General features: G+C 40.9%; 1 protein-coding gene across 1 annotated transcript in view; it reads right to left on the bottom strand.

Annotated features, from left to right (window-relative positions):
- The window catches only part of LOC102908952 (vomeronasal type-2 receptor 116-like), an 89,204-nt gene that overhangs the window by 44,682 nt on the left and 27,755 nt on the right, over positions 1–16,767 (bottom strand). The window contains exons 2-3 of the mRNA XM_076560111.1: positions 15,040–15,331; positions 13,560–14,366 (exon numbers count right to left, since the gene is read on the bottom strand). Of these exons, the coding sequence (XP_076416226.1) occupies positions 13,560–14,366; positions 15,040–15,331 (1,099 nt within the window). The remainder of the gene's footprint in view (positions 1–13,559; positions 14,367–15,039; positions 15,332–16,767) is intronic.

Genomic DNA, 16,767 nt, shown 5'->3' with positions numbered 1-16,767 from the left:
TTCACAAGTTGGAAATTTAGCTGGGTGAGATCTTACCTTGAGGTCACCACTCCCTTTATTCCATTTCTTAATCTGTGTATCTCCTTGAATACAGGATTTAGCTCTATTCCACTTCGTGGTACCCCTTTCTCAATCTGTGCATTTTGTATTTTTATTTGCTCAGCTTACTCCTTTTCATTATAAACCTTCATTAGAATTTCCACTAATAACCAAACAACAGAGTCTACCCTAGGCTGTTTTGAGATTTCCTCTGCCAATAGAATTAATCTAAAACTCTTCTCTTTAGCTTCATGTAGACTCTTCTGACAAGGGCAAAAACCAGCCACATTCTTCAACAAAATATCACAAGTACAATTTCTAGGCAACATACTAAAATTCTTCTCTGAAACTGTTAGGGTATGTCATGTAGGACCCCAGCTGGCCAGGCCAGCGTGTCCCACATGTGAGAGAAAACATGCTGGCATACTGGGCAGATGCAGCTTTGGGTGGTGGGTGAGACATGCCATGTGGGCATGGCGGTGTCGGTGGCAATGGACATTCATTCACAACCGAGGCACTGCATCTGCACAGAAAGAGTTTATTAGAAAGATAGAGAGAAAGGTAGGGAAAGGAGAAAGAGGAGAGAAGAGAGGAAAAACAGAAGTGTGCGCACCTCATGGTGGGGAAGGGAGAGAGAGGAAGGAGAAGGTTTTTCCTTAAAATGAGGCTTTTACATCAGGACACAGGGCGGTGCCAAGGGGCAGGATTTTAAGGGGCAGGTTAGAATATTAACATTCCTCCATTTTGATTATTATATAAAACATGTGAGTTATGGAAGCAAGTGGGGGAACAAGGGTGCTGAATTCCTGAGACTGCTTCAAGCTGACAAGGGGTGAGGTGGGGATGGGGAACCAGGAGTCATGCATGGTGGGAGATTTCAGGTACATATGTTCCTTGAGGGAGCTGAGGAGGCAGGTTGCAGGTGTGGTATTTCAGGAGCTTGGGGGGAAATGGCAGGCCAAATCAGGAGTATAGAAACCATGGCATCTGCTGTTTCTCTGGAGGTCAGGTGGGAACAGCAAATCTGCAAAATATTCTAGAAAAATAGGCGGGGTCAGAAATGGGCTCTGGAGATTGTTAGTTTTCATCAGACCAGATTTCTCGATACAGTGGCAGAACTTTCCCCAGGAACCTGTAAATATCTGTAAGACATCTGGAATAGATTTACATCACAGCAAACGGGGTAAAAATCTTAAGAATCATTTGTAGTATTCAAATCAATGCTGTATCAGTTTATCAAAACTGCTTTTATCAATATTAAAACTTTGAACCTCTGGAGTTATACCTGAAACTTGTACAATGAAGTCTGTGAATAAAGTATACTTGTCTGTAATTTTAACAGGAAGTCTTTTTTTCCCCTTTGGGTTTTTTTTTACTTTTTTATTTTTCTTTATTAAGAAATTTTCTACTCAAGAAGTGGATGAGCAGACTGGGTGTTGGGTGGTGGTGGCAGAGGGCGAGGAATGGGGGATGAGAGCATAGGAAAAAGGGAGGGTCAAGCTGGAACAGGGACAGAGTGGGAGGGCAGGGAGGAAGATACCATGATAGAAGAGGATCTCATGGGAACAGGAAACTTATTAATGAACTATCAAGGTGCTTGAAGTCTTTGGATTGGGGCTGGTTGGGGCTGTTAAACTGATACTCTAGTCATCAAACATCGTCAGATCTGAGAAGGATAAATTTAAGAAGTGAGACAGCTTTCCAGCTACCTTAGGCAGCAATCCCAAGTCTTTCTGTGGTCACTGGGGGACAGAGGCCTCAAAGGCAGCACTGAGTCAGCTGATAAGCCCAGAAGATCTGATAGATTTTTTTTGTGAAATAGAAATTTGGGGAGGCCATCCTACATGTCTTCGTAGAGAGGACAGTTGATCCCCGTTGCTCCTCTTATTCACAGTCTGGACAGGATCTTAGCATTTTTCTGCATGGCTGGCCTTGCCATAAGCTTTCAGGTGGAAGTTCTTCTGCAGCTGTCTATCTTCTTTGAGAAGATACAGGATGCTGCCTGGAGCTGATATGTCTCTCTATCATATTAAATGCCATATTCTCAGATCTCTACAGGTGTTTGAGGACTGGGGGAACAAAATCTGTTAAATGTATTTAAATTAACTTTGAAAGTACACACACACACACACACACACACACACACACACACACGCACGCACGCACACACACACACTTGTTAAACCTGAATATATAAGTTTCCTAGTTAGTCATGGCTTAATGAAGTTAGCAAGTACAAGGAGGCATAGATTCTTAAGCCTGAATAGACCTTGAGTAAGGAGAGACATTTTTAAAGCTGTTGGCAGTGATATCTGAATCTATTACCATTTTTAAGGCCTTGTAGCTGTAGTACTAATCTTTGAGTACAGCCAGATTATATTCCTGAATGTTTTATGTAGAAATAATTATTTCTTAAGGTCATACAATACCTCCCTGGTTCTGCATGAAGAAGGTCAAGTGTCCCATCCTATTGCAGAACCATTCTAGCCAATAACTATCAATTGACAATACTGGGCCCAGTTTCCTGGTATCTCAATGGTCATTCAGTAGCCAATTTGTTCCCTATGTCAGGGTTTTTTTTTTAACCTTTAATCCCACCTTCTAGCCTGTCTTGGGAACAGGGAGCACAGGATGATGCACTCTGTCCCATAACTGCTTTAAACTGAAATGGGGCACAGGTGTTCAGGACTCTGGCTAGTCAAAGGTAAGGAGGGAACCTAGGCTAAGTCAGATGACCACACACTTCTGATAAATGGAGTGTATCAGAAGTGTGTGGACATCTGTCCTAGCTGTAGAGATGGGAAATAGTTACATTTTGGCTGGACCATATCAGCCTTTAGCAGGTCCATGTCATCTCATGGAATGGAGTTGAAGTCTGTAGCCAGTGCTTGGATGTGCCAGTTGGCCAAATGGAAGCCCACTGAAACAGATACAGACTAGAGACAGAGTTAAAATTTGTGAAATTATTTGGAACCTCTTGGCCCATAGTCTAGTAAGTAGGAAAGAGAGACCATGAGGGAGAGAAATACCATCCTCAGGAATAGAAAGGTGAGAAAAACTGAAAACTCATTTATCTAGAACTTCTTCCGCCTCTGTTAAGTGTATCCAATGATTTCTTTTGATCCTGTGAAGTTTATATGAATTTTTATTTTATAAAAGAACATAAAAGTTTTAGATATATTATTGAAATTACAGATTTTGGTTAAAAGCATATACATTTTTTGTTTAGAGAGAGCATGGTACAGATTGGACATAGAGAATTCTTTGGCCTGATGAGAAGTTTAAATTTATATTTTTGTAACTGGTATTTATATCTTGAATCATTTATCAAGAGACCTAAAAACTTTTCCCAAGGAAAGGTTCAACATCTCTCAGATGTCTTTTTGCAATATCAAAGATAAAATATATGGCACTTAAAAAAGATTTAAAATCTCTTAAGCATTATTGTTGCTACATTATCCTGGCATAGGAGCGTGCTGCCCCCACCCACTGAGTCAGGCAATGAAATAAGCTGGCAAGTTGGCTATATTGCCAGTATGTGGGGAGGATGGGTCTCGAGGCCCTACCTGCTCAAGCCTGAGAGCAGCAGCTGGAGAATGCTAGGCCAAGACCGGAGGACTTTCCTCGATCCATAAAACAATGCTTAGCATGAGGCAATTTCCTGACCTCTCCCCAGTATAGATGGCCTGAGCACTGGGTGCCACACCCATAACTGAGTCAGGAAGCAACTTTTTGCTGTCCTTAGTAAAGGTGGCTGTGAGGTCATATGACCTGTCCCTCTTTGACCTTAGCAAAGGTGGTGTCTGCCTGACCATGTGACAGCTCTTATCAAATATGGCAACTGACCGTGTGGTCATGTGAGTTTTTTTTTTTTCCAAAATAAACTGAACAGATAGGAAACACATAAACTGAGGCATTTAAAAGTCAGTCAGAAAGAAATATAGGTGGCCACATCCATCATACATTTCCATTTACACATAGGAAATAGACTTTGTGAAAGAAAGATGGAGAAATGTCTTTCTGGGAAACTTTTATGGTTAATGCATTGGAGCTCTGAGGTGGTGCTGTGGAGGGAACCAGAAACAGAGTAGCAGTGCAGCTGGGCAAGAGAGAGGGACCCCCGGGCTGTGGCATGGTTGGAGCAGCCACAGAGGAATGAACCCAAGGCATGGGTTGGCAGCAGTGGTGGGAGGCAGGGGCTATGCTCTGCCTGGCTTGATCCAACAGTGTGAGTAGCAGCAGTGAGAGCTGGGATAGGAGAGGGTAGGCGCATTTCCACAGTGAGGTATAAGGTCCAGTGGACTGACCTCCAGCATCCCAGAGGGTCAGTGAGGGCCAACAAATGGCAAAATATGCTAATGAACCATCATACCAAAGGCTATGGCCATGGAACTGAGCGGGCACAGACTGTCTCCATATGCTGTTGCTTAGGGACAGGGGCCAAAGGACTTAAAGCCCAAAAAGACAACGTGGTACCAGTGAGCAAAATAAGATGAAACCTCACTTGTGGGAAAATGGCCAAAAGGGAGGCTTACTGAAGGGGGGCTTACTGATTATACTGGTATTGGATGAAGTGAGTGTTGAATGTTCCAGGGCTCCTAGGGTGTATCAGACTGCCAGCAGGCAGGAGAAATGCACTAGGAGGACCTCTGCTGAGTCACTAGCACCAATGTTATGATATACTGCATGGGAGACCCTGAGTGTATCCCATGTGTGAGGAAAAACATGCTGGCATTGAGGGCAGATGTAGCAGCTAGTGGTGGGTGAGACATGCCATCTGGACATGGCGGCGGCGGCGGTGGTGGTGGTGGTGGTGGTGGTGGTGGTGGCGGTGGTGGACATTCATTCACAACCCAGGCACTGCATCCACATGGAAAGAGTGTATTAGAAAGATAGAAAGAAAGATGGGGAAAGGAGAGAGAGAGAGGAAGAAACGAGAAGAGAAAAAAGCAGAGGTGTGCACACCCCCTGGTGGGCAAAGAGGGATGGGAGGGAGAGAGAGAGAGGGAGGGGAGGAGTATTTTCTTAAACTGAGGCTTTTACATCAGGATGCAGGGTGGTGCCAAGGGGCAGGATTTCAAGAGGTGGGTCAGAATATTAACAGAAACATCTTGAGTAAGCTCTCCACAGTTCAAATAACTCAGTGTCACTGTCTTCTATGCTCCTATTACTATGGCTAATTAAGCAGTGCTTAAAGCATTCCACTGCTTTCCGAACCCAAAGCACCAAAGTCCAAATTTCTCCAAATACATGGTCAGGCCTACCACAGCAATACCCCAGTTCCTGGTACCAACTTCTGTTTTAGTTAGGGTTTTAATTGCTATGAAGAGACACCATGACCATGGCAACTCTTAAAAATGAAAACATTTACCAGGCGGTGGTGGCGCACGCCTTTAATCCCAGCACTCGGGAGGCAGAGCCAGGCGGATCTCTGTGAGTTCGAGGCCAGCCTGGGCTACCAAGTGAGCTCCAGGAAAGGCGCAAAGCTACACAGAGAAACCCTGTCTCGAAAAACCAAAAAAAAAAAAAAAAAAAAAAAAAAAAGGAAACATTTAATTGAGGTGGCATCTTACAGTTTCAGAGGTTTAGTCCATTATCATCATGGTAGGGAGCATGGTGTGTAAGCAGGCATGGTGCTGGTTATATCATGATCAGAAGGCAACAGAAAGTGGACTGTGCATCACACAGAGTGAAGCTGAGTGTGCCAGGCTCTGCTGACTCCACAGACCTTGACTTGAGAAGTGTGGGGATGGGGGTGGGTGGGTTGGGATAGAGGTTGGGGGTGGGAAGAGGGAAGAGGTGGGGATCTGTGGTTGGTATGTAAAGTGAATAGAAAATTTCTTAATAATAAAAAAGGGGAAAAAAAAGAAAGTGAACTGTGTGTCACACAGAGTGAAGCTTGAGCAAAAGAAACCTCAAAGACTACCCCTACAGTGACGAACTTCCTCCAACAAGGCCACACCTCCTAATAGTGTCATTCCCTTTGGGGGCCATTTTCTTTCAAACCACCACAATAATTGACATGAATGTTTCTGTCATATTTTGTTAAGAATGTATTTGTGCAGATATTTGTATTTTCTTTCCTCAATTTCTATGTTATGTAATATAGCATCAGCTAAGAGAATATCAATGGTTATCATATTTAAGTTTGAGATACTAAAGAACATTCTTAAAGAAACACTGCCACCTATTATAAACTTATAATGCATTTGTGATTGTATGAGGGATAGTGATAGATATCATGTTAGGCATAATTATGACCTTGTTTAATATATAATGCATTTGCAATTGTACATAGAATAGTTATATCATGCTTAGGTGTTGTTATGATCTGGCTATTATTTTCATTTGGAAATTAAGCATGACAAAAGAAGATATGATTGTGTGTCAAGTTAACAAGGGATGGACTTGTGATGGGTATTCTTGGTTGTCAAATTGACTACATCTATAATTAGGTACATAAAAATGCAGGACATACCTGTTAGGAATTTTTGCTTAATTTCAAGTAGGAATATATACTTCTAATCTGGATCTTTGAGGTAGAAAGACATACCTTTAATCCAGATCTTTAATTCAGACATAATCTGAGCCATGTCTTCAGCTGAAAGCCTATAAAGAATATGGAAGAAGGAAGCTTTTGCTTTGCCTGCTTGCCCTTTCCTTTATAGCAAATCCATTCCTTCACTGAGCTTAGACCTTACTTCTTTGAGGATCCAGTGTCTAATGAAGAACAGCTGAGACACCCAGCATCATGGACTGAGCAACTACTCAATTCTTGAACTTTCTTTCCCCCAAGACAGGTTTTCTCTATGTAGTTTTAGTGCCTGTCCTGGATCTCATTCTGTAGACCAGGCTGGCCTTGAACTCACAGAGATATGCCTGGCTCTTCCTCCCAAGTGCTGAGATTAAAGGTGTCTATCACCACCACCCGGCTCCTAATTCTTGAACTTTCTGTTTGCAGTCAGACAGTGTTGGATTAGCAGAACCATAGCCTATAAGTCACTCTAGGGAATCCTCACTAACACAATCCTTGATGCCTTTTCTCTCTAGCAGCCTGCACAGCACCTTCTGGTACTATGAAATCTAGCCATCAGGGAAGATGTTTCTAGCTTGTTGTATCATACATCCAAGGTGTGTGGCATCTGATGCAATAGGTTATTATACTCGATTTCTGGCTTGTAACAGAAAGGAGTGGTAGGAACCTATATTTATTTTTGGTTGTGAAATCTCCTTGACCAAGATGTCATATGGAGATGTCCCTATCTGTTACTAGGATTTTTGTTAAGTAACTCTTGGCTTCTATAAACATAAAAATTATCCAGCTATGCAGTGTATCTACCCTCTAACTTTAAGAGACTAGTATTTTAAGTTGGGATACGTAGAGTAGCTTTGCATATGGCTTTGTCATACACTCTTCTTTGTGATTAACCATCTCTTCTGTTCTCTATTCTCTACTCCCCTGCTTGTTTCAACTTTCCTGCTGTGGGATGGTCTTTTTGTATAACGAGAATATGTGTTGCTCTCATTGGTTGATACATAAAGCTGATTTGACCTATAGCAAGGCAGAATAAAGCTAAATGGGAAAACTAAGCTGAATACAGGGAGAAAGAAGGGTGGAGTCCAGAGATACACGAAGCAAGCAAGTCCAAGAAGCAAGATGCTAGCAGACCAGTAAGGCCACAGCCACACAGCAATACATTAGATTAATAGAAATGGGTTAGTTTAAGTGTAAGAACTAGTTAATAATAAGCCTGAGCCATCAGCCAATCATTTATAATTAATATAAACCTCAGTGATTATTTTAAAAGTGGCTGCAGGACCAGATGGGACAAAAAAAAAGTCTCTGTTTGTGAATTCTCAACAGAGGAAGCTCAAATGACTGAAAGACATTTAAGAAATTGCTCAACATCCCTAATCATCAGGAAAATGCAAATCAAAATGACTCTGAGATACCATCTTATACCCGTCAGAATGACTAAGATCAAGAACACTGAAGACAGCTTATGTTGGAGAGGATGTGGAACAAGGGGAACTCTCCTCCACTGTTGGTAGGAGTGCAAGCTTGTACAGCCACTTTGGAAATCAATATGGCACTTTCTTAGAAAATTGGGAATCAATCTCCTTCAAGACCCAGCTCTACTACTCTTGGGCATATACACAAAGAATGCTCAATCATACCACAAGGACTCATGCTCAGCTATGTTCATAGCAGCATTGTTTGTAATAGCCAGAACCTAGAAACAACCTAGATGCCCTTCAACTGAAGAATGGATAAATAAAATGTGGTATATATACACAATGGAGTACTACTCAGCAGAGAAAAACAATGACATCATGAGGTTTGCAGACAAATGGATGGATCTAGAAAAATCATCCTGAGTGAGGTAACCAAGACTCAGAAAGACAAACATGGTATGTACTCACTCATAGGTGGATACTAGATGTAAAACAAAGGATGACTAGACTGCTACTTACAACTCCAGGGAGGCTACCTAGTAAAGAGGACCCTAAGAAAGACAGGGATCGCCCAATGGCAAAGAAATGGATGAGATCTACATGAGCAAACTGGATGTGAGGGGGGTAATGAAGGGCAAGGGTAAAGGGAAAGAGAGCTTAGGGGAGCAGGAGATCCCAGCTGGATCAAGAACAGAGAGGGAGAACAAGGAAAGAGATACCATGATAAATGAAGACCCCATTGGAATAGGAAGAAGCAAAGTGCTAGAGAGATCCCCAGAAATCCACAAAGACACCTCCACAATAGACTACTGGCAATGGTCGAGAGAAAGTCTGAACTGACCTACTCTAGTGATCGGATGACCAAACACCCTAACTGTCGTGATAGAACTCTCATCCAGTGTCTGATGGAAGCAGACACAGAGATCCACGGCCAAGCCCCAGGTGGAGCTCCAGGAGTCCAATCGGCAAGGGAGAGAAGCAATTGTATGAGCAAGAGATGTTGAGACCATGATTGGAAAAAACACAGGGACAAATAGCCAAACTAGTGGAAACACATGAACTATGAAGCAATAGCTGAGGAGCCCCCATGGAATTGGACCAGGCCCTCTGAATAAGTGAGATAGTTGATTAGCTTGAACTATTTAGGAGGCCCCCAGGCAGTGGGACCGGGACCTGTCCTTAGTGCATGAGCTGGCTGTTTGGAGTCTGGGGCCTATGCTAGGACACTTTGCTCAGCCTGGGTGAAGAAAGGAGGGGACTGGACCTGCCTCAACTGAATCTACCAGGCTAAGCTAAATCCCCAGAGGAGTCCTTGCCCTGGAGGAGATGGAAATGGGGAGTAGATTGTGGGAAGGGGGAGGGGGGCTGGGAGGAGGGAGGACAGGGGAATCATGGCTGACATGTAAAATTAAATTAATTATAAAATTTAAAATTATTATTATTATTATTATGCTTTGGGAATTTCATGCATGTTTACAGTGTATTTTTTTTTATCATTTTACCACCCTATCACTATCTCTCAATCAAAACAACTCTGAGATACCACCTTACGCCTGTCTGAATGGCTAATTTGTCATTCTTCACAAAATGTTCCTCTCCTACATCCATGTCTGTTTCCTTTTTCAGAGGGGGTGCTACTTACAAAATTTACTATTGAATTAGGATTGTTTAACAAACTGTGGCTCTTCTTTCTTATTTTGTATACAAGTGTCACTACATGGTTATAAACAAACAGCATATTATTAACCTTTGGGGAGTTCATTTGTACTGCCATCCACCTAATAATTTTTCAGTAACTATTTATTTTTCCTCTCCCCATTTCTGGTTTTCTGTATGGAACAACTTTCATTTGTCTAAGATAGTTTTTATGTTGGAACAATATTAATAAAAATAAGAATGCTGAAGGAAGTTTACACTTTCTTACCCCCAGGATTCCCTCTTCTATTTACATTTTATCTGTGTTCTACTGTCCTCTATTTCTTAATACTCATGAATAGCTCCTTTCTACATTTTTATTTTTTAATTCTACAGGCACTGCAACATAAGCACATAGAGCTAAAGAACTGAAGCAATTTGGATTTTGTCTATCTGGGCCTGTGTTACCTAACTCAGAATGATTTTTTCCCCCATTTCATCCATTTACCTGAAGATCTGGCTTTCATTTTTGTTTACAGATGAATAACATTCCTTTGTTTATAGGCACCATATTTTCATTATACATTCATTAGTTTATGACCATTTAGGCTGATTCCATTTCCTGCCTACTGTGAGTAAGGTAACAGTGAATACAGAGGCACAAGCACCTCTTTGGTCAGATATAGAGTCCTTTGTTGTATGGCTAGGAATGGTACAGCAGTGTCGTATGGTAGTTCTGTTTCTGCTTTCTGGGAAGCATCCAGACTGATTTCCAGAGTGGCTACACTAGTTTCCACTGCTACCAACAGTGTATAAGGGTTCCCTGTTCTCAACATTTGTAAAAGCATTTGTTGTCATTTGTTTTTTTTTTAATGATGACCATTCTAGCTGGGGTTAGATGGATTCTTAGTGTAGTTTTAATTTCCATTTCCTCGATGGTGAAGGATTTTAGAAGTGTTTACTAGCCACATTTATTTCTTATTTTGAGAACTTTCTGTTCAGATTCATAGCCCATTTTTAAACTGCATCATTTGTTTTCTTCATGTTTAGATTTTTTGAGTTCTTTGTATATTTTCTCACCACTTCTTAATTGAATATACAGCTGGAAAATAATTTCTCCCTCTCTGTGGGCTGCCTCTGTACTTGAGAGTATGTTTTCTTGTCCAGAAAATTTTAGTTTCAAGGGATCTCATTTGTTTTGTTGTCTTATCTCCTATGTTGACAGAGTTATTTCGGAAAGCTATGACATGTGTCCATAAGTTGAATCATATTCTTGGCTCTTTTCCTCTAACAGTTACAGGGTGGCATCACTTATGTTGAGTCCCTTGATCAATTTGGTGTTTAGTTCTGTTTAGGGTGAGAGATGAGGATCTAGTTTCATTCCCTACATATTAAAATCCAGTTTTCATACAGCACCATTTGTTGAAAATACTTTCTTTTCTTCAATATTTTATGACCTATGTACACACACACACACACACACACACACACACACACCTATTTTTCAGGTTTATTTAAAAAAATGAGTTAGATATAATTATGTGGATTTGTATCTAGGCTCTTGATTTTTCTATTCTATTCTTTCTATTCTATTCCATTGATCATGTGTCTGTGTTTGTGCCAGTACCATGTTATTTATTTATAACCCACCAATAGCTCTATAGTATAAAATAACTCATGACTCTGTAGTATATAAGTTTAGTGTAGTTATGATGATACCTCCAGTAGTATTAATTTTGTTTAGGAATGCTTTGACTATACTTGGTTTTTTTTTGTGCTTTCATATTAATTTTAAGAATTTTATATGCTTGTGAAGAATATGATGTTTTTTTTTTTTTTTTTTTTTTTTTTTTTTTTTTTTTTTTTGGTTTTTCGAGACAGGGTTTCTCTGTGTAGCTTTGCGCCTTTCCTGGAACTCACTTGGTAGCCCAGGCTGGCCTCGAACTCACAGAGATCCGCCTGGCTCTGCCTCCCGAGTGCTGGGATTAAAGGCGTGCGCCACCACCGCCCGGCGGAATATGATGTTTTAAAAAATATTTTCTAGAGAATTTCATACACAACTAAACTAAGCCACATTTACATAATTTCTGCTCCTCCCTTTCAAACTCAACTCCTCCCATGGCCCCACCTCCCTCTCAATTTTATGACTTATGTACACACACATGCACACATACATATATAACATACTCAGTCCATTTGTATGTGCATGTGTTTAGTGCTGATCACTTGGTATTGGATAACCTATTAGGGTGCACATCTCTGGGGAAAACTTATTCTCCCTCTCTCAGCAGGCATTGGTTGCCTGAAGTGTGGGACTTTGTGATTTTCCACTGTCCAGGTTGACAGATCAACTGGTGTTGTCATTATGCATGTTGAGATTTCATAAGAGTGTTGTGCTGTGGGATGTCTTTTTCTACACTATGAATATGCTTTATTACCACTGATTAATAAAGAAGCTGCTTTGGTTTATGGCAAGGAAGGATATAGCCAGGGAATCCAAGCAGAGATACAGGGAGAAGAGGGCAGAGTTGAGAAGCCAGTGAGCCACCCAAGAGGCAAGTTGTGAAAATACCAGGAAGCCACTGGCCACATGGAAATACATATATTAATAGAAATGGGTTAATTTAAGATGTAAGAACTAGCTAGTAATAAGCCTGAGCCATCAGCCAAACAATTATAATTAATATTAAGCCTCTGAATGAATATTTATAGGTGGCCACAGGACAGGGCAAGGCAGGACAGAGAAAAGGCTGTGGCTACAGTGTTATAATTTTGATTGAATTTACATTTAATGTGTTAATTGCTCTGTGTAGAATGAACATTATACAATATCAATTTATACAATCTATTAACATGGGAGGTCCTTCCATTTTCTGGTGTCTTCCTCAATTACTTTCTTCAGTGTCTTAAAGTTTTCATTGTATAGATGTTTCATTTTCTTGGTAAATTTTATTCTCAGATTATTTAATTTCTTTGTGGTTATTGTGAATGGGATTATTTCTTTATTTTTTTGTTCATATGTTAAACATTGGTATATAGGAAGATTGATGATTTTTGTGTTAATTTTGTGTCTGGATAATTTGCTGAAAGTGTTTCTCAGGTCTAAGAGTTTTTGATGGAGTCTTTAGGATTTTTAAGGTATAGAATATTATCATCTACAAGAGAGGGTATTTTGACTTCTTTTCTTATTTGTATCCTTTTTATTCCCTTTTCTTAACTAATTGCTTCTGTTGAAATCAGGTTAGCTGTCTGTGTCTGAGCACCTTACCTGGGACAGCTCCACCTCCCCCTTCTTCTGTAGTCTTTATTGCATATTGTGGAATTACATATGCCAGGCACCCTCCCCTCATTTATCTTCATTGCCCAGTCTGCCTCCACAGACTTTGCTGCATGCTGTGGTATTCCTGTGAAGTATCCCATCTTCAGCCAGCTCAGTCCCTTCCTTTTCCTCTGAAGCCTCTTCTTCATGGCTGGGAGTCTACATACCTAAGTATAATCTAAGTATAATACTCTCACTTGGCTCCTTCCTGCAGCTTTCCTCTGCAGACTCCTCTCTCCACATAGTGGGATTCCATGCACCAAGGCACTCTACCCTCCACAATCAGCTCTGGCCTCCCAGTCTATCTCCACAGCCTCCACTGCATCCCATGGGACTCAAGACTAGATATGTTGTGCATTTTTCCTATAGAAATCATTTATCTGGCAACGCAAAACACTGATGTGGATTTAGAACACATTCCTTCTATCCACAGATACTTTGTTCTTTTAACCATTTCTGTATAGGTCTTGACTTACCCATCTGTCAATGTTACAAGTAGTTTATTTTGTGCTCTTAGAGATCCTAAGATAAGTAGTGTGGCCTACTAAAGAATAAATTTAGAAAACTCATATTGCTGATGTTATGAGCAATGCAATGGAAGGCATGTTACCTGCCAGGCTAAGAACATCATTTCTTCTGCCTTTCTTGTTGGTTTTACTTCTACTTGATTAAGAAGCATCTCATGAAGGCTGTGGGCCACAGCGTACACAGCATTGTATGTATTATAAGAATACTCAGTCATGACCACATCAAAACGATTTCCAGGTGATTGATGCAAGGAAGCGTTAGGCAGACAGTTCTCCAGTGTATTGCAGTCATCATCAGCAAATGAACAGTTATAAAAGTAGAACCACAACTTTGTAAGGTAAAAATCTTCTGGGTATTTGGAAGGGTGAACTGTTTGGATAAAATTTCTGAAACCAGAGATTTCTTGGTGGTGATGTGAGAAAATGAGGCTCCCATGAAATGACTGCAAAATGAAATGATTTGAATGGAGGATAACATCCCATTCTGAGTTCATGATCCAAACTTTCCTTGTAACTAAAGTTTGTCTTAAATAAAACAGAAAGCCTCTCATAAAGTCACTGTCACCATAAGTGATGATCACATTTGCTGATGATTTCAGAACCTGTGTAGGATTCAATTGTCTGTTTGCTAAAAAGGATAGTTTGCTGACTGCGATCATTTCCACAAAATCTACACATATTCCATTTTTGTCCATTTCTGCCTTCAAGTCTGAGATTATCTGAACACCTTTTTGTTCTTCAGATACGATCAATCCCACCCAATTCCAGTGGAAATAATTCAATAAGGAGACAATGCCATAGGGCAGAGACATATCCTTGGAAGCCATTTGATAGAGATCAGGAAACTGGTCATGATTATTCAGGTTAGGATCAAAAGACCCAATGGTCAGCTAAAAGGAAAAGAAGGTAGAAGCAAAATTAAGAGGAGGAAGCATAAAACACATGCCCAATCATGATAGGCTTTTAGAATCAGCTAGAGTGATGAAGATATTTGATCATCACATCTGTATATGTGTGCACATGGGGTCAAAGATTGATACCGGAATTCTTACTCTGTCATTCTTCACTTTACTTTCTTTTTCTTTTGAGCATATGTCTCTAAGTGAACCTGCAGCTCACTGTTTTGGCTAGCCTGATAGCCTAAGGGACTCTGCTTTACCAGAATTGAGGTTAAAGATGTGTACTGCCATTGCCAGATTTTATGTGAGTGCTAGATTTCCAAACCAAGGTCCTCATGCTTGTGAATAAAATACTTTACTCCCAAAGCCACCTCTCTAGACCATAATACCATTAAAATACTGGTATTCTACTTTCTGAGAGCTTTCTAGAAAGTTCCTGTTCACTCAGAATTCCAGGTAATCAGGGTCTGCTCTAGCCAATCCTTATTCTCTATCCTAGACAAAGAAAATGTGGATATGTCACCAGGTCACTGAATACTTACTCTTTGGGATTATAAACTTTCTCAGATGCATAAGAACAATTTTCTTTCACCCTCTTTTGCCACCTTGGAATGGCACTGAGCTTATAAGTGCTTTTCTCTCTCTCCACTCCACTCATTCTCACCTGTGGATATTTGTAGAGTTCCAGCAGTGTCCCTATATGGGCAGATATTATCCACGATACTCCTGTGAGTACTGCAACAGACTTCATTTCTCTCCTACAGGTATAATTAGGTATATACTTCTTCGGCCCTGACAGCCATGTGATGCATCTATCCAATGTCCACCACTCATTGAACAGGACATTATAGATATCATATCCCAGAGACACATTGGGTAAAAGATGGGGGTTACTGTTGATCTCCTCAATGGCAAAAACCATTGCTAGAACAATCTGGTAGTTCTTTAAATTTAACCTGAACAGAAGACACAAGAATATTTAGGGGTGCTGTGGTTTGAATGTCAGACATCTCCCATATACTCATATATGGACACTCTGTCCTCAGTTGATGAAATTAATGAAGACTGTGGACCTCTCAAAAGGTTGGGCCTCACTGGAGGAAGTGGGTCACTGGGAACAGGCCTTTGGGATTTATATCTTGGCTTCAGTTCCTGTCCAATATCTTGTTTCCTGAGTGAAAATACGATGGAACCAGCCAAATGCCTGCTCTTGCCATTGTGATTTCTCTCCCTGTTGTCATGTCTTACCTAACATGATGGCTAGTATCTCTCTGGAAGTATAAGCCAAAAGAAACCCCTTTCCCTTAACTTGCTTTTGTTATTGTATTTTATCACAGTAATGGAAAAAAAATATTAGCAAGTGTGGTGATATTATGGAGGACTCAGAGGTTTCCAGTCTGAGGAAACAGGATCTGCTTCTCTGATCTTCCAGCATTCACCACAATAACTGGCCTTGGGTTTGATTTAATTAATAAGACCTTTTAAGATTCCTGCTACATCTGGTGCCCGACATTCATGTTATGAATTCACAAAAAAAGCTACTTGCCTGTGGCCTTGTGGGCCCCAGCTCAGACCTGAACTACACATTGCCAGTTGTGGTGGCACATGCTGGTTGGATTAGCTGAAGGAGGCAGAGGCAGGAGGATCCCAAGTTTGAGGCCAGCCTGGGAGGCTTGCTAAGGAGAAGCTTAGGCCAGGGCTGAGCCACAGTGGTGGGACCATGGAGGCAGCGGCTGCAGCTCTGAGTTTTTGGCTCCTTCTCATTGTGTTGGTGACTGTGGTGATGCTGCTACCCTGGATGAAGAGTTTACTGCTGCTTGTTCAGAGAACAATTGCCAAGACCATCATGTTACAAGAAAGCATCGGCAAAGCTCAGTTTGGAAAAGTTTGGCAAGACAAATGGTGGGGAGAAATTGCTGTGAAGATTTTCTCTTCTAGGGAAGAACATTCATAGTTCCGAGAGACAGACATTTATCAGACTGTGTTTGCTCCAAACCACAGAGGAGGCACAAAAAAAGTTCTAAAGGGAACCATGACCATGCCTAACAGCGACTTTGGAATCTTCAAAAGGATGACAGAATCCCACAACAATGATTCCACATGGACTATGGTAAAGCCATTAAGCTGATTAACACCAAGGAAAGATTGGCTTTGAACTGTAAACTGCTCAGGACAATTTTGAGATGGCTAGCTGAGATGATCTAGATTCATAGACTACTCAAACTAGGACTTGAGACAAGCCCTACATTTTCCCATTATGCAGAGACTGGACAAATGATACAGCTAACTCTTTCACGACTTGACAATTAACCCAAAAAATTTTCTTTTCAGGATTCCCTAAAGATGTCTTCACCCCCAGAAAGCAGGAAGTAAGTTTAAGAAAACGATGCCC

Source organism: Peromyscus maniculatus, chromosome 23, assembly GCF_049852395.1.
Source record: "Peromyscus maniculatus bairdii isolate BWxNUB_F1_BW_parent chromosome 23, HU_Pman_BW_mat_3.1, whole genome shotgun sequence".
Lineage (NCBI taxonomy): Eukaryota > Metazoa > Chordata > Mammalia > Rodentia > Cricetidae > Peromyscus > Peromyscus maniculatus.
Note: the sequence above shows the minus strand (reverse complement) of the source record. Positions and strands in the feature narration are given on the sequence as shown.